The sequence below is a fragment of the Mirounga angustirostris genome, unplaced genomic scaffold (genome assembly GCF_029215605.1).
Source record: "Mirounga angustirostris isolate CCGP_5_RB_7025 unplaced genomic scaffold, mMirAng1.0.hap1 SCAF_9, whole genome shotgun sequence".
In the NCBI taxonomy this organism is placed as follows: Eukaryota; Metazoa; Chordata; class Mammalia; order Carnivora; family Phocidae; genus Mirounga; species Mirounga angustirostris.
In genome coordinates this window covers 120,463,263-120,486,493 of record NW_026991717.1, presented here as the reverse complement: position 1 = coordinate 120,486,493, position 23,231 = coordinate 120,463,263, and the positions used below count along the sequence as shown (strand labels likewise).

At 47.4% G+C, this 23,231-nt stretch overlaps 1 protein-coding gene across 1 annotated transcript in view; it reads right to left on the bottom strand.

Moving 5' to 3' along the window:
- Window positions 1-23,231, bottom strand: part of NRXN3 (neurexin 3) — a 1,531,407-nt gene that overhangs the window by 1,452,726 nt on the left and 55,450 nt on the right. Inside the window, exon 2 of the mRNA XM_054513824.2 lies at window positions 12,419-13,838. Within this exon, the coding sequence (XP_054369799.2) occupies window positions 12,419-13,127 (709 nt within the window). The 5' untranslated portion in view covers window positions 13,128-13,838. The remainder of the gene's footprint in view (window positions 1-12,418; window positions 13,839-23,231) is intronic.

Sequence of the window (23,231 nt, the reverse complement as noted above, 5' to 3'; positions counted from 1 at the left end):
TAGATCAAACCAGGTGGAATATGTATGCGCTTGACACAGGTTCAGTGAAAACTGCCCCACAATAAACATGCCCCTTTTTCCATTAAAAGAGAGAAGGCCTTTCCAGTGGTGGCCCCTGCCACTGCAGTCCAAGTCATATCTGACACACTGGTTAAATTATTAAACAGATATTACTAAACTCGTATTCCTGGGAACCTGCATCCATCCATCGCATGTGTTGATGAGCACATTAACACCGACACTATGTATCCATACAAAACATGAAGAAGGGGCGCCTGGGTGGCTCAGTTGGTTAGGCGACTGCCTTCGGCTCAGGTCATGATCCTGGAGTCCCGGGATCGAGTCCCGCATCGGGCTCCCTGCTCGGCAGGGAGTCTGCTTCTCCCTCTGACCTTCCTCTCTCTCATGCTCTCTCTCATTCTCTCTCTCAAATAAATAAATAAAATCTTAAAAAAAAAAAAAAACATGAAGGCACATGTACACACAATGTGCTTTATTAATGCAACATTTACTGAGCACCTGCTGTTTGTCACATACCAGAGACATCCTGTATGTGCAGTAATTAACAAAGGGAAACAGTATTCCCTTAGTTTCGGGTCTTAGAGTTCTCAAAGAGCGTGCCTCTTTACATTACACTCCTGCAACAAGAATCAGGAAACTCAGCTGAGTTACTGCAACTTGCATTAAGGATGCGAAAGCCAAAGGGAGCCAAGAGACGCATTAAAACATAGCCACTGGTTATATATATTCTACATGGGGGGAAAGTGGCCCCAATCTGCATTAACACAAGGCTGAACACTCAACCTCAGGAGGAGCAAACTGCAAAGTTTCTACAGCCACTAAAACTCAACCATCTGCCCATGTGGCAATTCTCACACGACTATGTGACATGGTCATGCCCACTTCCCAGCACATATGTGTGGTCCATGGAGCCTGGGAGGACAATGAGACCACGGAGTAGAAGCCTGTGACTCTGGGTACATTTCAAGCTTAGACTCAAAATGATGTCTGTGGGCTTTGCTCTTAAAAGTAAACTATTTTATGCTCGCTCTCTAAAAAAAAAAAAAAGTAAACTATGTTGGGGGTACCTGGGTAATTCAATCCATTAAGCTTCCAACTCTTGATTTTGGCTCAGGTCATGATTTCAGGGTCGTGAGATAGAGCCCGCATCAGGCTTACACACTGGGCATGGAGCCTGCTTAAGATTCTCTCTCCCTCTCCCTCTGCCCCTCCCCCAAACCCATGTGCTCTGTCTCAAAAAAATATTTTTGAAAAGTAAATCATTTTTTTTTAAAGATTTTATTTATTTATTTGAGAGAGAGAATGAGATAGAGAGCATGAGAGGGGGGAGGGTCAGAGGGAGAAGCAGACTCCCTGCCGAGCAGGGAGCCCGTTGCAGGACTCGATCCCGGGACTCCAGGATCATGACCTGAGCCAAAGGCAGCTGCTTAACCAACTGAGCCACCCAGGTGCCCCGAAGAGTAAATCATTTTAAATCACCAAATTATGAGATGAGTTCTCCTTTCTTTGCTGCAGTGTCAGTGAAATGACTATCAATGAGGAGGTGGCTGAGCACCAAGACTAGCCTCACTCCCTTTAGGGTGCAGGAGGACATTTTTTTGGCAGGTTTCCAGTCTATGCCAATGTGAGAGCAACATCTTCCAGCCCTCCCTAATCCCTCTCCCTAAGAGACTTCTGCCCAGCAGGGCCAAAAACATGGGATACCCCCAGAAACCTGGCAGGATGGAAGCATTTTTGGATAAGGGCATTTGCTTCCAAGGCCAGTTTCCAGGAGCAGCTACTCAATCCTGCTTCATTTCATGACCTTATCTTTTTTTTAAACTATCCCATAGAATTTTTAGCAGAACCTTGATGTCCATTGGGGTGTCTAACCCCGGATGCCAGGATAGGCTTGTTAAGCTAGTCCAGTTCAATTCCACTTCATGCTACTCCATGGCATTCTAAAACTTCTCATCTTATTGTCGACTATTCGAGATTTCTGGCGGGGGGGGGGGGGTCCAGGGGAAGGGGTCTCGGAAAAATCAGAGATGCTGCAAAGCTACCTGGGTATGGAGGAAGATGGGGCATCTTAGGGGGATGAAATGAGGCACAGACAATAGAGCCGGAGAAGGGGCCAACCATGAATCTTTCAGAGTGCAAGCTCCCTAGGAACAAAATGACTGGAGCATGAATCACCTGCTTACTTCAGAGTCTCTTCCCACATCAATCCCTCCCACATTGTTTAAGATTAATCATAAGCAGTTAATTCTAAATAACTCAGCGGTGTGTGCACCACTAGTACCTATTAGGGAGTCCCTTATGAATTTTTCTTGACACAAGAGTTAATTTTTGCAAAGCATCATCCAGAAATGTTATGACCTATCCATCCCCTCACCCACATGGCCCATTGCAAAGGTCAGACTGCTTTAATTAATATGGGGACAGGTGAGGAAGTGGCTAGAAGCCGACTGCAGGTCCATGTAGGAAGAGCTAGCTCCCTGATCCTCAGCAGTGATCAGAAAGGTACATTAGGCTGCCCTGAAAAGCAATGAGGCCCCATCCGTCAGTGCAGGTGACTAGGGTTATTTTGGAGAAGAGGAAGAATGTCTTAGACAGTGGAGAAGAGGATGGGAAATGGGTAGTTGGACCCAATGACCCTTAAAGTCCCCTCTAAAGTTATCATCCCATGATTCTTGACAATGTACCTTGGTTTCCAGGGCATTACACAGGCAAAGCCATGACCAGAAGGCAATGTAAATGTCTTAGTGTCCTCCGCATGGATCATGGGATTTGTGCTTCATCCCTCAGAATATTTCTTTCCCAGCAACAGAGTCCCCCCCAAATTTCCATGTGGCTCCTTAAAAGTGAGAAGGGCCTCACAGCACATCCCCTCAGCCTGAACTCTGCCCTTGCGTTTCCTGACCTAGATGCAGCAAGTATACTAAGTGATGATTAGTCTTTCAGGAATCCCATGGGTGAGAGGCCTTTAAACCCACCCTTCCCCATTCCTTTAGCTGTCCAAGGCTAACCATGCAAGAGACAGGATCCCTTCTGGAAAGGAAAGAAGCCTGAGGGAATGAGGAGGAAGGAAGAAACTGTGAGAGTCTGGCCAGCTCCCAGCCTTGCCAGCCCTGTTCCCACTGTTTGGATCGCAGACACAATGAGGTCAGACTGGCTGGTCCCTCCTCACAAGAGGGGTATCGTTTTTATTTTAAAGCAACTTATTAACTAAAGAAGCCCTACACTCTCTCACTGCACTTTGTCTATTCTCCAGGGGCTGCAGACAACACATTCCCAATAATACCTAGAGTAGAGGTTATATTGCCTGGAACGCACTGCCCGAGAGAGCAAAGACACCAGCCCTAGTGTTGCTGACAACCATGGGTCTACTGAGACTCTGTCTTCTAAGAACTTTGCACCTGCAAACAGAACCACCTCAGGAGAACTAAACTGGCAGACAAGAGGCAAAAATGTCAGGAGAAGATCAGATGCATAAAGTTTCATGAGAAACTTGAAGGAAAAGCTCCTCAGAGTCATCTTAGGTACAAAGACACTTCAATAAGACCCTCGGTAAAACCAAAAGGATCCTAACTGCATTTGATAGCCTAAACCAGGAATTTCCCATTGGCTACAGCTCATGTCCCTGCCTTTCTTTCGTTTCCACCCTCTTTAGGCCCTTGCATACCCTAACAGAGTACAGCATTTTCCCCCCAAAAGAGCTGACACATTCACAGTTTCTAGGACCACATGCAAAGTAAGTTTCATCACAGAGCAGAGCTGGGTGGTTTGGCTGGATGACAGTGAGATCAATTTGTTTTTAAAAGCTCATTAGTACTGGTTCCTGAGTTAAAAATTTTTTTTTAATTGGAAAATACATTACTTAGGAATATTGTAGACAGCGGTGGAGGTCTGAGAACAGATATAGATGATGACACATTTAAAGGGGGCCCCATATTGCTTTTAAATAGGTCACCCAAAGACATCAATTTCTGGAGAACAACAGCAGTAATGACAACCCACTGGCACTGTCAGTTCCCAAATAGATCACGGAGACAGGCCTGCAGAGCCACGCTTTGTCCCTCTCCTCTGGCAGCCACAGCCTGTCACCTGTAACACAGCCCCCCAGGGAGCTGCAGGGAACCAAACATCCCAACTTCAGCTGGGAAAAGCTCAAGAGGGGGATGGGGGCACCCCCTCTCTTTACACACCAGCATATTCCTCTGCATCAACAGCAAACATTTCTAAACATGTCCTCTCTCTACCCACTGGATATCCTAGACACGCGCCCCCCACCCTGCCTTCCCAAACAATATTCCTAGATGCCCTTCATCCTCCACACTCCCTCTCCATGGCTCTTCCTGCCCTGCTGGTTATGAAATGAAGGGAAATGTGTCTATGATGAAGGGTCATAAGTCACTGGGGACTCACATGTACACCCAGAGCAACATTGCTGTCACTGGGCAGCAACAAGTCTTAACAGAGACGGATCCACAGCAGTGGAGTTGGAAGCTTATGATAACGGGGATTCCTTAAGAAAAAAAAAAAAAATTACGAATACAAAATTAGGTATGACACCTGAGAAGGGACCCCGTAAGTGTGGATATAGGAAAGCTCTTGTTTTTCGGTGAATCCGCCTCTGTAATACTCTCCCCTCCCCCACACACAAAGGAAAAGAGAAAAATAAACGCAGAGAAAGAGAGTTTGGTTTTGCTACTGTGAAGACACTCAGAAGGCAGCAGCAGAGCAAGAAGGAGTCTGACAGCATAATCCAGGAGCTCCATCTTCTACCACCAACCCTGGGTGGGGTGCTGGGCAATTCCTGGCACTTGGGAAACCAAAGGTTAAGTCTGAAGAGGTCATGCCATCCAGCGATGCTCCAGTGTGGTGTAGCTCAGGGCAGTGGGCCCCAAGTGCCTCGGGACCCGTGGGTCCAAACCCCAATCTCTTCACTTCAAGCCAGCGTCTTGGGGGTGGGAATTGACCACTCAGAGATACTCATTTCATTCTCTCTCGTTCTCTCATATTCTCTCTTTCTGTCTGTCTGGGAGGAGCAAGGCTCCCGGGACTGGCCAAGCTGATAACCTCCTACACCAGGAGTTTGACATTTTGCTTATCACCAGCATCCAGGGAGGTAACGCTCCATTTCACGATGGAGACACAGGCCATTTGTGTTAATGAAGGGAGCCTAGGAGCAGAAATAAAATGCCATGTTGGGGATCTGGGTTTCCAGGTCCCAGAGACACCTGCTGAACAGGCAGCATCCAAGCTTGCCCTCATACCCACAAGTTCACTGGCACCTTGGGTCAGGGTCTCCTCACCTATTCAGTGGGATGGTAAAGCCTGCCCTACCTGCCTCATTGGGTTGCTGTGGGGGCCAGAATACCGCAAGTTTGCAAAGAGGTCCGAATATGGTCCAACAGGCACAACCATTATCAGTGATCCAGGGGGTTCTTGGCAGGGGCAAAATGGCAACAAAATTGGATTCCCCTCCTTTTATCTCTGCCATTTCTCACACTGAGATGAAGGAAAATGGCAGGGGTGGAGGTACTCACAGGGAAGCTTCAAACCTTCTGTGAAACCAACCGACACAGTTCATTCTTAGAATCACCAAGAGACCAACAGCCCAGAGTCAGGACTTGTTCTTTACCGAAGACTATGCAGATGACTCTATACATTTCATCTCATTTCGTGCTCTCAACAACTCCATGATGCAGGATTTCTTAACCCTGCTTTGCTGCAAGGCAGGATGGTACAGTGGTTACTTGCAGGCTCTGAAGCCAGACTGCCTGGATACAAACCCCAGCTTTGCCTCTTATTAGCTGTGTGACCTTGGAGGAATTATTTAACTCTTGTCCCTCAGCTTCCTTGCCTACAGAATGAGAATAATAGTGTGTTGAGTGATTGTGAGGGTCATAAGAGCTAATTCCTGTAAAGCAATCAAAATAGTATAGACTTGGGACTAACATGAATGTTAGCTGATATTATTTTTTATTATTTTTATATTTATATTATTATTACTACTACTATTGATGAGAATACTGAAGCTTCCAAAACCTTCTCCAAAGACACACAACTTTTCAGTGGACAAGCCCAGATTTAAGTCCAATCTTTTTCACTCCAGAAGCCATGCCCTTAATACCTACACTAAACCTTGTTCAGGTTCCAGATTTCTCTGCTCCTCATTTTCCTCATCTGTAAAATGGCACTAGTGAATGATATCAACCACACAGGAGTGCCCTGTGAGGATTAGATGAGACAATGCATATAAAGCACCTAGGCTGTCAGGCACAGGGTGGTACTCAATAATAGTAATACTAACATCATTATTATTTTTATCCAAGGAAGGGTACCTGACCCTCACACAGCCCTGCCCCAAAGCCTCTCACTCCATTTCCACCTCTGGGTCTGTTGCACGGGACACACACTGCAGGACAATAGGAGTCATAGGGGAGGGCATGTTAGTCCTATCCCCCAAGCACAGCCCCTACTCCATCTCTTCTGTCCCATGAAGGGGGCAGAAGACCCAGCTGATAGGCAGCTGCCCCAGGAACTGGAATCCATCTTTCCCAGGCAGCCTGCAAAGGGAGATAGGGGCCATGGAGATAATTAGCCCCCAGTGCTGGGCCTGTGGTGTCTCATTACCAAATGCAAATGCAAGCTCCCGTGCCACTCCAAGGCTCTTGGCAAAATGCCTGTGTGACCTTCAACCCTGCTGAATTTGGACGAAGCATTTACCCGGAGTCCACCCCCTTTGTAGCCTGCAGCTGGTGTGCGGACTGTGCCGGGAGAAAGGTGGCTGTTCTCACCCCCACTGAAGGGGGAGCAAGGAAAAGCGGTCTTATTTCTTTAAAGGAGACAGAGATGCTACTGGGGGGGGGGGTATAAAAAAATTGCTCTTCCCTCGGCAGTTAAAAGAGGGATAATTGGTGCAAGTGGCGGGCGGTTGCTCTGCCATTTAGCATACAGCATACCCAGGAAATCTCACTTGGTAATCAGGAGAAGAGGAGGAAAAAGGAGCAATCAGACCCCTATTCAAGCTCCGTTTAGCAACAGCCCCTGCGGGCTGGCTGGGCTGGTCGCACCTAACGCCTGAATGCTGGGTGGGAACCCAGTCTCGGAAGCCACAGTTCTCCTTTGTGCATGCTGTAAGGCCTCCCTTCTGGGCCGCCGTCTCCCCATCAGGGAGAAGGATTCTGCAAGGAGACAGTCTTTACTCTCTGATTACTCACCACTCCCCTGCAGCCCCCATCCCCAGGCCAGGCAGGGTCGACACAGGTTAGGAACAACAATGCCATGTTACAGTTCCGGCAGGAAGCTCACTGGGGAGGGGGAGGAGAGATGTTTGTGTTTTTACACAAATGCCCAGAACAGAAGGATCAGCTGGGGCCATCACTGGTGCCTTAACTCCAGCACCCTTTGTCTTTGGCCCTTGGTAAATGCTTAGGGGCAAGCAGTCTCTTGGTATACCATTCCATCCCAGTTCTGGCTTTGATAAATGCGGAAAGAGTCACAAAAATTCTCAATAAAAAGAAAAGTAACTGAAACTCACTTTCAGGAAGGCATACCAAGGCCACACGGCAGTGTTGAGCAATCAATCCAACCAACCTGGGTAGGATGTCAGGGATGGGAAGGGGAGGCCCTTGGGTACCACTCAACAATGTGCTTGTAATAAGGTTCTGGCCCCTACCACCGACACCCACCCCTGTACCTCACTGTGGGATCGAAACACCTGAAAACTTAGGAGCTGAGACTCAAGACAGCAGCTTCTGGTCTGGGCACCTGCCCAAGGCAGCAGGAAGAGAGAGCAGACAATGAACTTTTTTTTCCCCCTAACTGAATAAGACCTCATGCCTCTTCACTGAATGAACCTAAAAATGTGGACACACAAGTGGTATGTGACGTAGGTAAGCCCACGTAATGAGACTTGGAAGGAGAAATCAACATGTGATGCCTTCTCCTCCTTTCCCTGGCCCTACCCCACAGGCAACAGGCTGATGTCACACTAAATGATCTCTTCAGTAAGAGTGGTACTGAAATGTACACACCTTGGGAGCAAATCAATTCTTCATGACCGTAAGATTGTTAAGAAATTCAATACATGCACATTCATAACTAAGAATGGTTTAAAAATAAACAATCAATTTCAAACTCATTTCAAGGTAATAATAAACTCTCAATGACCCCTGAGGGGATGGCTCTCTAGGGGGAGCTCAGGATACCTCTTCGTTGCCCAGTGAGATTCCAGGCTACCCGTAACGGGACAGACTGGGCTAGACCAAAACCAGTGAATATGCTGTAGGCCTGACTACCTTCCAAAACAGATATGCATAATTTTAAAACCATGTTGAACTATCTGCACTTCTGTCCTCCAAGACCCTTACTAAAAAGGCAAGATTAAATGTCAACATGAACAAGTCTGAAGTTGAACACCAAAACATTTTATTTATAAACACCTACAAGTAAAACTCTGGGACCTCTTCTCCATCACGTGCTGGAATGTTCAACGTGACCGTTAATTAGGTTGGGAGCCTTCAAATGAAGTTTTCTCAAGCAGGCTGTGTGGATTTCTGCCTGTAGCCATAGTGAGTAACATTTCACCACATGAAAGAAGATACTGAGTCTACAACCTCCGACCCTCCACACCCAACTTGCTCATGACAGCTATCTCCGGTGTCTTCTGGGTCTTCCCTAAAGAAATACCCACTGGGGGATCAAAACAACCCAAAGCATATAAAGGAGATGGGCCCATCTGTGCATTCTTCCCAGGGTGCAGCATGGAGACATTTTGGAGCTGTCAAGGCATGGAAACAGGCCAAGCAAACATCAATGCCACGGGCAAGCTAGCAGCTAATGGACCAGAGAGCGCCTCCAACAGGCCCCGACCACATCCATCTAAAGCTGCAAGAGCCCTCCCAGCTCTTCCTGCTCCTGACCCGCTAAAGCATGAAGTACAAAACGGATCTTCCATCCTGGGTACAAGCCTCACATGATCAAACGTCAAGGCCTATCCTACAAACCGAGACAATCAGATGCCTGGTCCGTGGAATAAGTACCCTGATTTCAGGTCTATGACATGTGCAGCTGAAAGGGGGCAGGGTGGGAATGGACGCATCCTCACTACCCACTTCACCAAATCATCTTTAGGAAAATGTGGAGGCCTTTATTTAGGCTATTTATCTTGTTTTGTGCAAGATCTACTTGCACTTAGAAGTTGCTGTCATTTTTTCCCTTTAATATTTTACAGTTGAGTATCCTCCCCCCAGCCCCATCCCCGCTTACTATCTAAGAATTAACCATGTGTGGAGAGACAGATCTTTTCTAAAAGCCTGTGATGCGTTTTTGTGATTGATTAGACATGATAACAATTACCAGGATCAACAGGCTCTAAGTTATCAACAGTAAATTCTGATACCTCTCCCAACATCCACCCTCGCCTCAACCTTCGCACTGCTCTGTTCCAAGCCAACCAAGGGCTACTGGTACTACAGAGTTCAGTTACTCTATTTATGTATCAGGAGAATAAACAGCTGTGCTGTGTGTTTGCCTTCTTCAGACAGAGGTATCAGTCCACAGTCACTAGATGATCAGAACCCTGCAGAAAGAACTATTATTAAAATATCCATGTTGTATTTAGCTATTAAAAAACTGACTACCCTCCCCAGTGTCTATCGCCCAGTCCCCCCATCCCTCCACCCCACCCCCCACTCCAACAACACTCAGTTTGTTTCCTGATAAGCGCTGTGAATTGTGCAAGACTGTTGAATCTCAGATCTGTACCTCTGAAACAAATAATGCAATATATGTTAAGAAAAAAAAAAAAGAAGAAGAAGAAGGTAGCGGGAGGGGAAGAATGAAGCGGGGGAAATCGGAGGGGTAGACGAACCATGAGAAATGATGGACTCTGAAGGGCAGGCAGGGTTCTAGAGGGGAGGGGGGTGGGAGGACGGGTTAGCCTGGTGGTGGGTATTGAGGAGGGCACGTTCTGCATGGAGCACTGGGTGTTATGCACAAACAATGAATCATGGAACACTTCATTTAAAACTAATGTTGTAATGTATGGGGATTAACATAAGAATAAAAAAATAAATAAATAACCCAAAAAAAAAAAAAATTGACTACCTACAATCTGCTCTAAAGAAATGCCGCTGGAGACCTGAAACCTACACAGACACAGCCACACACAGACACACAGACATACACACACACCCCCCAAAAGAGAGAGAAGACAAACTGTACACATACACAGCATAGAGATTCTTCCTGCAGAAAAGTGCTGATCCAGACCTGCCCAGAGGAAATGAGTTCTTTTTAAACACAAAAAATGCAATCAGGGATAATCAGCAAGTTAACAACACACTTGCAAACACCCTAGTCCCTAGAAAGGAAGAATGCCAGCTTTCAATGCAAGTTCTGAGAACAGAGCAGATCCTTTGGGCAAATGAGGAAACAAGTGATCATGTCAGCGTCTTCGGGCAGAACTTTCTCCAAAGCCAAGAAGCTTTGGAACAGCAGTGAGCTCCAGAAGGCACCTGCTTCTAAGAAGTGCTTCAATAACCACATTCCCAAAGTGGCTTTGTAGGTTGGGGTTGCCTCGGCTCCTCTTCCCCGTCCGCTTTCCCAGTGGGCTCCGTGGGGGAAAAAAGAAGCCAAAAAAAGGTGGTACGCATGTCTTGCATCTCCCTCTCCTGCAGCCCACCCACAGGAAGGGAGACGCAACGCCCAGTGCATTCCAACCCAGGTAAGCAGCCGCAGAGACCTGGGGAGGGCTTCCACAGTAGCCCCTACATGACCTACGAAGGGGCCTCCAACAAGACCCCTCAAGCTGTCCTAGTCTCCAGCATGTACCACCTGTGAAATAAACTCGGCTTTGATTTAAAAAAATTTTTTTAATAATTGTGGCTAAAGTTCATATCAGTTACAACCTGCTCTAGGCTGGGTGGGCTGTTGTGGGACGGTTTCAGGAACCCCTGCAGATGTTATTTTTAATTACAAACCACAAGGCAGGGGCCTCACCAAAGGGAAGAAATCCTGGGAGTCAGTGCTGAGACACACATCTAGCCCCACTTACCTGACCTCCCTTGTCCTATTGCTTCTCAATCTTGGCTTCACAATAGAATCACCTGGGGAGTTTAAAAATGTACAGATGCTTGGATCCCATCCCCCCAAAAATTCTGATTGAACTGGTCCATAGGGTGGGCTGAGAGTTTTTAAACTCCCTTAAGTGATCCTAATATGTGCTGCCAAGGTTGAGAACCACTGTTCTGCCCTACACCATCCCACCACTTCCATGGAGAGACCAGCATGGGACAGCAACACATCTCTAGAAGAATCCTGGGCTTGACTCCGAAAGAATAGGAGAAAATCGAATTTCTTTACCTCTTCCTCATCCCAGCCTTCCAGCACACATACCCCTGTGGTCACTTCTCACGTTCTTCGTCACTTCAACTCTCCCTCCTGCTCAAAGCTAGGCCTTCCGTGAGTCCCAGAGTCCAGGAATCCGGATTTTAAGTATTTGTCAAAGTAGAGTCTAGACCACTTCCTCTCTCATGTAATCCCAAATAGTCAGAATTCGGTGAATGAGGTAAGGGCAGTCTAAGTCTTTGGGCATGAGTCCCCCCTTCCCTCTCCCTGGGAAGCTGTAGTTGAATTTGGGGGTGCCTCTCCAAGGCTATGCTGAGTATTGCCAGCCCCCTCAGGCACTTGGCTGGACAAGGGTCCTGTCAGTCTCCGTGTTTTCCTGTACCATTCTCACTACACGGAGAGGTGAAGGGAGGGCAGGAAAAAAGAACCTCATATGAAAAATCCTGCTGCTGGAACAAGGTGCTGAGTAGGTCCATCCCCAGTTGCCTCATCCACCCTCCAGACACTTCCCCCAAAGACTGTGGGAGGAGGAGCCAGCGGAAGGGCTGGGATGACAGTGGGCCAAGCATGACCTGCACTCCATCCACCCTCATTCTCCTTTGCACAGGCATTCTTCATCCTGGGGGTTAAGGAGGAATTGATGGGGAGTTTCCCATCCATCCCAAGGGTCCAACTCTCAAGGGATCAGGAGGGACAGAGGTAGCCACATTGCCCATTTCTATTGGATTTCTTGCTCTGCGCTGACCCTGCTAAGTTGCGCTCCAATGGAAGGTGCTGAGCTGGGGCCCACGTCCTGCAGTCTACTCCAGCTAGCCCTTTGAGTAAGGAGCCCAGGACTGAGTAGCCAGGATCCTCTTCTTGCTGAGATCTATTGGGTTTCCCATTGAGAGCAATCAAAGGATTTCCACCCCCTCCTCAGGGAAAGGGACCAGATTATCTAACACATAACTAAAGATGGCCTTCCACCGCAGTGTTGGTTTCCGTCCAGGGTCTTGGTCCTCACCCCACCCCAGTGGGTGGGTCTCTAGTAAGAGAGGGCTCGGGGAGAAGGTCTTACCTTCTGAACAGAGCTTGCCTCCATAGCCAGTGGTGGAACAGTCACAGGTGGGGTGGCCATCCAGGAGAAAGCAGATCCCCCCATTTTCACAGGGACGCTCACCGCAGGGTCCCTCGGCGTCCAACTGGACACCCTGGCTCCCCAGAAGCCGAGGCTCTGAGTTGCCATACTTGAGATCCAGGATTAATCCTCTGAAACCGGGCATGGCCTGTACTCCATCAAGGGTCAGGGCAGAAGGTCGTATGTCTGCGGGGACTCCGCCAAGGAACAAGTCACTGACCACATCCATGTAGGGCCGCTGAGGCTGCAGCTCCGCCGCCTGGCCCTCGCCGTCGAGCATCAGCACCGTGCGCAGGCGGTCGCGGCTCACCATGAGGAAGTGCCAGCCGCTGTCATTCACCTGCTTGCTGGACAGCACCGCGGTCTCCGCACAGTCCATGCTGAAGCGGAGCTGCACGCGGCCATCCACCAGGGAAAGGCAGAGGAAGTCACAGACGCCACCGTCATCCAGATAAAGGAGCAGCCCCGTGGACACATTGGTCTTGAACTGGAAGCTCAGGTCGCTGCGGGTGCTGGCATCCCAGCGGAGGTAGCGGGCCCACTGGTTGGGGAGGCCCATGAACTCGAGGCCCAGGCAGAGCCCCAGCAGCGACCCCAGCAGGACGCTCACCTTCAGGGTGAAGAAAATCGAGTTTGCAGCGAAGCCCATTGTGGCTGTCAGGACCGAGCCTGGAGGAGCCGACGACGACGGGCGGGGGACGCCCTCAGGGGAAAATCCCCCTTGGCAGCGGAAGGAAGAGAAGAAGAGGAGATGGGCCTGGGGGAGGGACAGAGAGCACACAAGAGGACGGAGGCTCACACACACAAATATCCAGAGGGTGAGGAAGAAGGAAAGTGGACAAGACGGCCCCAGATGGGCGCAAGAGCAAGAAATTCGACAAAGAGGGAGGAGAAGGCAGGGCAGCAGAAGAGGAGGAAAGTCAGGTGGGAAAGTGGGGGACTAGAATGAGGAGCCAAGTGTCCTCCAAGAAAAGATCTCAGCTATCCATGTGGATCCGGAGGCCTTGATTCGAGGAGGAGAAGGTACACGGCGGGTGGAAGGCTTCAGCAATGCACTCCTCCCAACGGACCCCCAAACGCCCCAGCCAGGGAGGCCGGGGAGAGGGTTGGGGTGGGGGTGCCGTGATGGAGGAGGCGTGAGCAGTGGTGAGGCGAGCCAGGTGAAAGGCAGAAACAGGCCAAGGACCAGTCCTGAAGTTTTACCTCCTAGCAGCAGGGGGCTGCAGGGAGTGGGGAAGCCCAAAGCTGAGTGCTCAGGCAGAGCAGGGCCCAGGGGAGAGCCGAAGCAGGTTCAGGCTTCATGGTGCGGGCCAGAGGCAGTCCTGCCCATAACCTGCCTCTCAGGACTCCAGAAAAAGACCTGCAGGGAGAAGGGAGGGAGGCAGACAGAAGAGAAAGATTAGGGCAGTGTCAGGAAAACATTGCACCGTATTTCACAAATATTGATGAATTGCTGACTAGGAGTCAGGCTACTCTAGTGATTCCCATAGTACCTGGTGCTTTATTTTTTTTTTTTAATTTTATTTATTTATTTGACAGAGAGAGACACAGCGAGAGAGGGAACACAAGCAGGGGGAGTGGGAAAGGGAGAAGCAGCCTTCCCACAGAGCAGGGAGCCCGATGCGGGGCTCGATCCCAGGATCCTGGGATCATGACCTGAGCCGAAGGCAGACGCTTAACGACTGAGCCACCCAGGCGCCCCAACCTGGTGCTTTAGATAGGAAAGAGGGCCCAGGTTCTTCCAGAGCTGTCGCAGGACCGTGAGCTCAGTGCCTAATGATGCACGTGGTTTTCCCATATGCAAAAATAGTGTAAAACTCCCAAAGCCATATCAGCACATTTTTACAGTATCCATATCACAGGGTCACATCGCTAAAATTTACTTTTAAGGTAAGTCCTAACATTTTATACACTCAAATACACACACATAATTTTAACTATTTACCTATTAAAAGGCATGAAATGACACTGATTTCTTTTTAGATTTTTCTTTTTCAATTTGACAATCCAATGCCTGGGTGTAGGCGGCCTATGACAGATACCCACCTTTAAGTTTTTGAAAGAAATATTTATAAAAATCAGCAGAAATAAATTAGAAAGTGAGTAGTGAGCAAAACAACTCTCATCTCTTAATACATGTTGGTGAAAAGTTCTTATAGGAAAAAAAAAATGTGTTTTGAGACTTAAAGAAAAGCTATGCCTGAATCCTAGTTCTCTTATGTGCAACTTTGAGCCAACTTCTTAACCTATTTGAGCTTCTATTCCCTCCTTGGTAAAGCAGAGGAAAATAGTTTCTTTCTAAGGTTGGAGAGAGGATACAATGAGCTCGTGTATGGGAAGATCCTAGCATGAAGTTACATACATAGTAGGTGATCAGTAAATACTACATTCTTTACTTTCTTATTTCTGGATTGAAAGGGATGGGAAGAAGAGTGCTTGTGTGTCTGTGCATGCGTGAGTGTGTGGATGTCTGTGGAGGAGGGGCAGGATATAAAACCAAAGTACTTTTTTAACAACTACAGAAACTGCAGAATGAACAACAAATGAGGAATAGCACAAACCTAGAGCATATTACATATATTTTATACTGGTTGGAAATGCACCAATACCTAGCTGAGTGGGTGATCTAGATGTTGACTCTAGCAGACTCTGGCCCACCTGGCCAAAAGGAGACTTCTTTGTTCAAATAAGAGCAATGAGTATAATTTCCGAGAGCTGCACAGATTGCTGCTTATTAATTGACACATTTGATAATTCACCATAGTCTCTATTAGACCATTACTGTCCACTATTTTTATGATGACTGCATTAGCAAAGCTAGCTATTGCCCCTGCTTTGAAGAGGAAAATGTTCCTTAACCAGGAACAAACATCTATTCCCACTGAACAAACAAACCAAATCAATAAGAGGTTGATTAAATCCAGCGTAAGGAAAACCTTTCTTCTAGAAAAGGTTTTATCCAAGCAGTGTTTCCCAAACTGTGGCATGGGTCACAGACACAGCAGTTTGCAAGTGCCAAATCATGTGGGCTTTGTCAGAACCAACTGTTAAAACTCCAGAAATTTTTGGTTAAGGTCACTTTGGTAGCATGAAATGAACTATGCTAGGAGTATTTACACCAAGGAAATAGTCAAATACCACAAATCTGAGTCTTTGAGAAAGTGAGATTTAAGGAAAGCCTTGAAATCTTAAGAGTGAGGGAATTAGCCATGGGAAGAATGTTCCGGAAGTAACAGCACAAAGGCCTTGAGACTGGGGCAGGCTGGTAGGCGTGAAGAACAGCAAGCAGGCTGGTGCCGTTGGAGTGAGCAGAAGACATGAAGCCAGAGGTGGGTTATCAGGAGGCCAGGTGAGGAGACATGACCCAGTCTCTGTGAACGTGATCATCGTATGAGGTGAGGTATGCCAACCAACCAAGGCAAAAGGCAACATCCCCGGGGGAGAGGAGACCCTGCTCTGAAGAAAGGACTCCTTCTGCTTTCAACAACTACCACATCCACGCATTTCCTTAAATCAAATGGTTGAAACGGGACACTTCCAGGGAATGTGCTCAGAGCACAGCTGCTTCTCTGTCCCCTCCCCCCACCATGCATTTGATTTAGAGAAGTGGGGGGGGGGGCAAGAAAAGGGGGAGCAAGGCAAGTGTGAGCAGAAGGAATAAGCCTCTTACGGTGGGGGGGTACTCCAATCCTGGAATTATTAATGAGCCAAGAATATAAAAATCACATGGCCATAATGGAGCCCAGGATGTGTAAGCCCAAGAGGCTGGGGACAATTTTCTCAGTGACACTTCCCTGGCTGCTCCAGCTCTTGAGGGGGCTTCCCTCTCCACTCCCTGTCCTGCCAGTTTAGACCAAGGAGTCTACTGACCGACAGGCAAGGCCCAGGCTCAGATGGCCAAAGCCAAGGGGGCCTTCTGTGCGAGGACAAGACATAAAGATGGAGGGCCCAATATTACAGACGAGCAGGAACATGGGAAATGCTTGAAACTTCCAGACTGGTCTATACTATCTATCAACTTACCTCTGAGCCTCTGAAAGTCACTTATTTGTCTGTATAAATTAAATGACTTGCTCAACTGAATATGCTTATTGAGCTCTGATTCATTCCAGACACTGCTCTATGAAAGCAGAGTAAGAAACCATTTTTGCCCTCAAGGACATCAAAAAATAGTGGGGTCAAGTATGCTGCAGAGACACAAAGCACATTGACGAAGAGCCTAGGCTCTAGAAGCTTGACGGGGAGCTCCCCGTGGGAGCTTCACCATGGTGCCTGCCACGGCGCCTTGGCATGGAGTGGGAGCTGAGGAAATGTGTAGAGAATGAAAGAAAACAGAAGCTGAAGAACATCCCCGTGGATCATCTGACTTCTGTTCTGTGCAGTGGCCTCCACACCACCCCGCTGTACACAATGACAGCAATCCTGAGCCCCCACACTTCTCTGGATGCCAACCTCAGATGACCCAAAAAGGCAAAGCTGTACAAGCCTAGCGATCTGAGGAAACCTATGAATGAAGAACTAAGCATCCCAGGAACACTCCCCTCCAGGGAGGATCATGGGAATTTTCCCAGCCTGTTCTGGGGTGTCGGCTCCATCCTGCCTGCTGAGTCTCTCACATCAGATTCAATGTCTTTCCCTCCAGCCCAGACCAGTGCTGGAGATACCAATGTTCTCCTGCACGGAGGGCGATCAAAAAGGCTGGCTGAGGAAAACCAAGTTTTCTTTCCTGCAGGTGCCAGGCAGAATCTGATTTCAGGACTGGTAACATCAGAATTGGGTTTATCTAGACTTGACACCCTATGGTCTGACCTTCCAATGCTTTCTTGGATTGTGGACATTCCCATGGCCTCCTAGAAACTGCCAATATGGCCAAAAGCTAAAGATGACCTTACACTGAATAGCACAGGCCTCAAACCAACTGCCCCAGCATTTATACTCCAGCCTTCTCTAGCCTTCTAGCAGAGCTACCCAAGGCTCAAGAAATGGGAAAATGGGAGCAGAGAGCCCTCTCCACCCAGCCAGCCAGCTTCCACCCTCTCTTGAGCCATAGGATGGCCCAGGCAGCTGTAGGTGGAAGGGGGGTTTGCCCCAGAGCCTGCACGGAGCGCAAACACTCATCTGTTATGTGGGAATCTAGCAGGAAAGTGAGTGACATTATCTAATTGCCAGCTAATTTACATAATTATCAAATGGCACACTTTTTATGTGGGGTTAACATCTTTGCAAATGTCTCACAATCCGGCTGCTTAGGAAGCAGGGGGGCCCCTCTCGCAACTCTGACATGCAGTCTATTTGCCATAGGCCTGGCTTGCAAGAGCTGGCTGCCATTTGCCCTTCCACCTGCTCTCTCCAGTCCCTCCACTCTCTTGAGACAGACTCAGGAGAAAGTGGGGCCTGTGTCTAGAACCAGGATGGGTATGTGAAGGCATGATGACTACTGTCTCCATGCCCAGCCCTTGCTGGGATGGCACAGTCCCCACATTGTGCTTGCCATTTTTCCCTTTAGAAATCCTCATTAGCTTCCCTCTTATTCCCTTCCCCAGAACCAGAAAATCCGTATAATGGCTCTCTGTTAGTTTTACTCGCCTCCCCCTTTACCACACCCCTCACTCCACTTTGAAGCTAAAATGATTTTCACCACCAATCTGAGTCCTGGTCATTCAAGTGGGGTTTATCCCAATCCCAGATCCTACAACCCAATGTAGCCAATTAGGACATTCCAATCTCCTGTCACAGTGATTAGTTTAGGGATCAGCCTGTCACCCAAGCAGAGTCAAATTAGAGTTAACCCTGGGACTTCTGCTGGAATTATTGAGAGAAAGGTCCTCTCTTCTCACCTTGCTGTCAAACTATTAGAATAAGGCCCACAGTTGATGAGAGAAACCAAAATGACCTTGTCTAAGAAAAAAGACAACAAAGGAAAAAGCAGAGCCAAGAGATGGCTAAAGACAGATTTCTAGTGATGTTTTAGCACCTAGATGCAAAAAGGCTTGAAGTCCAGCATCCAGTAGATCCTGGGGTTTCCGTTATATGAACCACACTTTTTTTTGTATTTTTTTTGCTTAAGCTAGTTTGAATTGGGCTACTAGACCTTGAAACATACTGTCATTAACATAGTGACAAGAACTTTCATTTCATATGGCCACCCATACTTGTCAGGACTCCCTGTGATCTGAGACACATGTCAGATGGCTCACCCCGACCACCAACGCTCCACACGCCCTCTTGTCCATGTCTTTGGGCGAAGGCATAGGATGTGGGCATGCCCTACCCCTAGGTGCTTTGGAGGGGAATGCAGGCTTGCTCTTGTACCACAGCCTCAGAGAATCACTAAGATTAAGTCAACTGTGCCCTGCCTGATACTACACAATTAGGGCAGCCTCACATGCTCAGTCCTCTCGACCTTAATGCAACAGTAAAGACTCTACAGCAGGCACTGAGGGAGGTAAAGGCAGGAATTCTCTCCAAGACATGAAAGCAGTTCAGGATAACTATGTACAGCGTGGGCCTTGACATCAGGCAGAGCTAGATTTAAACCCAGACTCATTATTATAGCTATTTTGCCCAGGGCAGCTCTCTGAGCCTCTGTTTGTTCATCCAAAAAAATGGAATGATAATACCTATCTCATAGTTTTGAATTTTAGTAAATTTTTAAAAGTATAGAGGTACAACTACTTCTAGCAAATTGTGTGACAGGAGCTACTAAAGCTGAGTATTTTTACCCTATGACTCTACAAATCCCTTCCTAGGTATACATCGACAGAGATGCTTACTTATGTCCAACCAAAGAAATACAGGACCATGTTTATAACAATGCTATTCACAATGGCCAAAACCTAGAAAATAACCAAATGCCCATCTGCAGTAGACTGGATAAATCCATTGTAGTCTAGTCATGCAAAATGCTATTGGGCAGCGAGAATGACTGGTGTTCATCTCCAGAGAGCAATATGGCTGAATCTCACAGCAGGGTACACACCGAATGTGTTCCATTTATATAAGGTACAAAAGAGGCAAATTTACTCTATGCTGTGAAATGCCAGAATAGTGGTTCCCCTTGGGGAAGTTGAGACTAGAAGAAGGCAAAAGGGTAAAGGAGTTCTATTTCTGGATCTGGGTGATGTTGCACGTTGGGTTCAGTTTGTAAAAATGCACTGGTTGAGCATGATGTATGTACTTTTCTATACATATATTATTCTCCAAGTCAAAGCCAATCCCTTATCTGGGAAAATACAGGCAAAGAGCCACCAGGTCTTCCAACAGGGAGCCCACTGTCCTTCTCTCCTCCCAATCCAAGCTGTACCTCAGCTCCCTCTTTCATGACTTATTCATGTCCAAGAATACTACCCTTCCTATTCTTTCTTCTTCCTCTGAAATCTGCTGAGCTGCATCTAGTCTTAAAGGTGCCTCGGCCACCAAGCTTACCCTACCCTCTGTTTGCTGGCCTTACCCCTCCTGGAAAGGGAAGGGAGATAAGGAAGGCCTCCAAAGACCTCAACTCCAGTCTATCAAATGGACCTCTAGGGAAGGGTGTTTGGACCTTACATTGTGCTGAAAAAAGGACAGGGATATGGGGAGAAGAGAATTTTTTAAAGCCTTGAACTATAATACCTTTTTTAAAAACAATTTTCCATAAAAACTAGGAAGTAGTCATGTCAGACTAACCTAAATTCCTTTTCTGTCAAGAGTACTAATCTTTTGGGCACCTGGGTGGCTCAGTTGGTTAAGCGACTGCCTTCGGCTCAGGTCATGATCCTGGAGTCCCGGGATCGAGTCCCGCGTCGGGCTCTCTGCTTGGCAGGGAGTCTGCTTCTCCCTCTGACCCTCCCCCTCTCATGCTCTCTCTTTCTCTCATTCTCTCTCTCAAATAAATAAAAAATCTTTAAAAAAAAAAAAAAAGAATACTAATCTTTTATAGTAGAGACACACAGGAGTTATAATACATATGGACTTCAGCCAATCTTTTTGAAAAGTTTCTCATGCTATGAGGACTCTAAGGTGGACAGAACCAACAAGACGTGTCACTGGCGAAACAACAGCATCCAAAGAGGGTGAGCAGCTTCTGGTGTGAGATTAGGCCTTGCCCTATTCCTCATATTCATTAAGCGCTTGGGTGGGACTGGTCATGCTTGGGGGTGACCTGACACTAACAGTCAGTGAGCATCCCAGATGACGCTGTGGGATCTCAAGAGGTCACGTAGGCTTAAACAGCCTACGTCTAGTAGGACGAACTTTGATGGAGATAAATGGAAAGCTATACAGCTTGATCCTCCAAAATAAACCACCCATAAACATGGAAGGTATAATTTGTAACTGAAAATTAGAACTAAGGAATCAAGTAGACAAGATGAGACGAGAGAGAGAGAGAGAGTGCATGTGTTCTGTGAATGCCAGATAACCAAATGCAATTTTAGATTACATGAATTAAAATATAACTTACAGGAAAAGGGAGATGATCATTTGTGTCAATTTGATCATTAGATTTTTATTATGAGCCCCACTCTTTGAGAGAGGTGTAGGTAAGCTGGTAGGTAGTAAATTGAAAGGAAGCTTTTTTGTTAACTTTTTTTTTAGCCATAGAGCATCCATGATATAGAAAGATTTAAAAATAATAACTCAAATCCTGCAAGGCACTTACATGCTAGTAGAAAGGAAAGACATGAGCCTAAATCATATAAGGAGGTAGATCAAAGCTGAGGGGCAGGCTCTATCAAGTATGGGCTCAAAATGGCAGTGGTCCATCTCTAGGGTCCAAATAGAACACTGGTGCTAGGGTAAATGCCCTTTTCACAGAAGTCAAAAGCATGGGCTTTGGAACCAGACTTCCTGGGTTCAAATCCCAGACTCACTACTTGCTGCCTATGTGACCCTGAGCAAGTCACTTGCACCCTATGTGCCTCAGTTGCCTCATCTCTAAAATGTGGATGATAATAATGAGTTGCCCTAGTAAGGCACCTACTGTAAGGTAAATCCCTTAGAACAGTGCTCAGCATGGATAAGTACCAAGTAAATGTTAGCCACCACCACTGCCACTTGGTTACTGTGGTCCTTGATGTTCATACTTCATCCCAGCAGCATGGCTGACGCTGGTACCTCTCACCTGGCCTGCTCAGAGACAGTAAGCTGGGTAGACGGACATCTTTTAATATTCATCCCAATGACAGAGACAATGTTAAGAGTCATACCTGAGCCTCTTCAAATGAGAAACCTTTGGAGGAACCACAGTGTCTGGGCTTATGGAGGCAACTCAGCAGTAGCATGAGCAGCGCCTTCAGGTGTCTGAAGTGTTCCTACATTGGAAGAGAGATCCCACAGATTCTCTGTGGCCCTCAAAGATAGGATTCCGCCTAGTGAATAAAGTTGAGCAAGGGTACTTGAATCTTTATCTTACACACAGACCACCTCAAGATGAAGTGGGCTTCCGTGTCATTGGAGATATTCCAGAAGAGGCTAGACAGCCTTTGGAGTTGTTGTCCAGTACTCGACAGGTGTTCATGTAGTGCAATAGAGTCCAGAAGAACAGGAGGTGAGTGGCCTGGTGAAGTCAGTGAAGACTTCTCAGAGAAGGAGAATTTAATGGAAATTTGAAGGATAAGTAGAGCATAGGCAACTGGGAAGAAGTCTGGTGGGGGTGGGGGGAGACCCTGGACTGGGGGGTCAGAACCAGGCTCCATCTTTCCACTAACTATTGGCCAAATGAACTTTTGGAAAACTATTATCTATCCAATTTTTAGTTCTTCTCTTTTAAATTAGAGAGAACAATGAATACACCTTCCAGGATGTTGTGAACATCAGAGGAGGTAAAGGACTACATAGTGTAAGGTAAAAATCATGTCTTCTTACCATGCCTTGACAAGTCTCTAAGGTTCATATCAAAAGCGATCCATGGCTTTAATCTCTGCCCCTGTCAACCACCTCTACTCCATCCCCAAGGGACCCCTGAGTTGTCTCGTGGGCAAAACGCAACAACAAACTCTTGCCCACAGACGGCAGGACTCAGGCCTTGCAAGGTGCCAAGAGCTTCCCCAGCATCCCAGGTGCAGCCAGGAACCCAAGAAGCTGTGGTCATTCACAATTCAGACTCCTCCCTTCTCCCGTCCTCTCCTCTCCCAGCCAGCAGGCCTACCCAGCCCAGAATTTTAAGCCATGGGTTGGGAAGCCATCTGGCTGCAGGGAGAGTTAATAATTTATAATGAAGATAATCACCCTTCAAGATCCTCGGCTCTTGGGACCATTAAAAAGGATTCAATTGAGAGTCAGTGAGTTCTTTACATGAGGGTACAGGGAGAAGGAGGGAGGGGAGGGTTGGAGGTGGGGAAGAATAGAGGAGGAGAAAGGGAGGGGGAAAATCAACTAGATGTTTAGCCGATCTGCCCCCCTAAAGGAGGTCGGGGAAGAGGGAAATTATTCAGTCCAAGAAGACAATCTGATCCAGCTTTCACAGCACCAGCCCAGCAAGAGTGCAATTTACAGGTCTTTTCTCCTAGCCAACTCTCTCTATACAAAGGGGAAAAAAAAATCAAACACATGCAAGAGATGGGGAGAGAGATGCAGACAAGAGAAAATAAGCCTGCCCAGCAATCATGTCTGGGGCTGCTGGGATGGCTCTCTCTGTTCTCTTTCCAGGGCACAGTAAGGCCCCCACTGTGCTAATTATTCCCATTACTTGACAAATTCTCCATTAACAAAGCAAGTAGTGCCGGATCTGGCAGGGGGATATGCAGAGGCTCCGGACAGACTAGAGCTGTTCAGA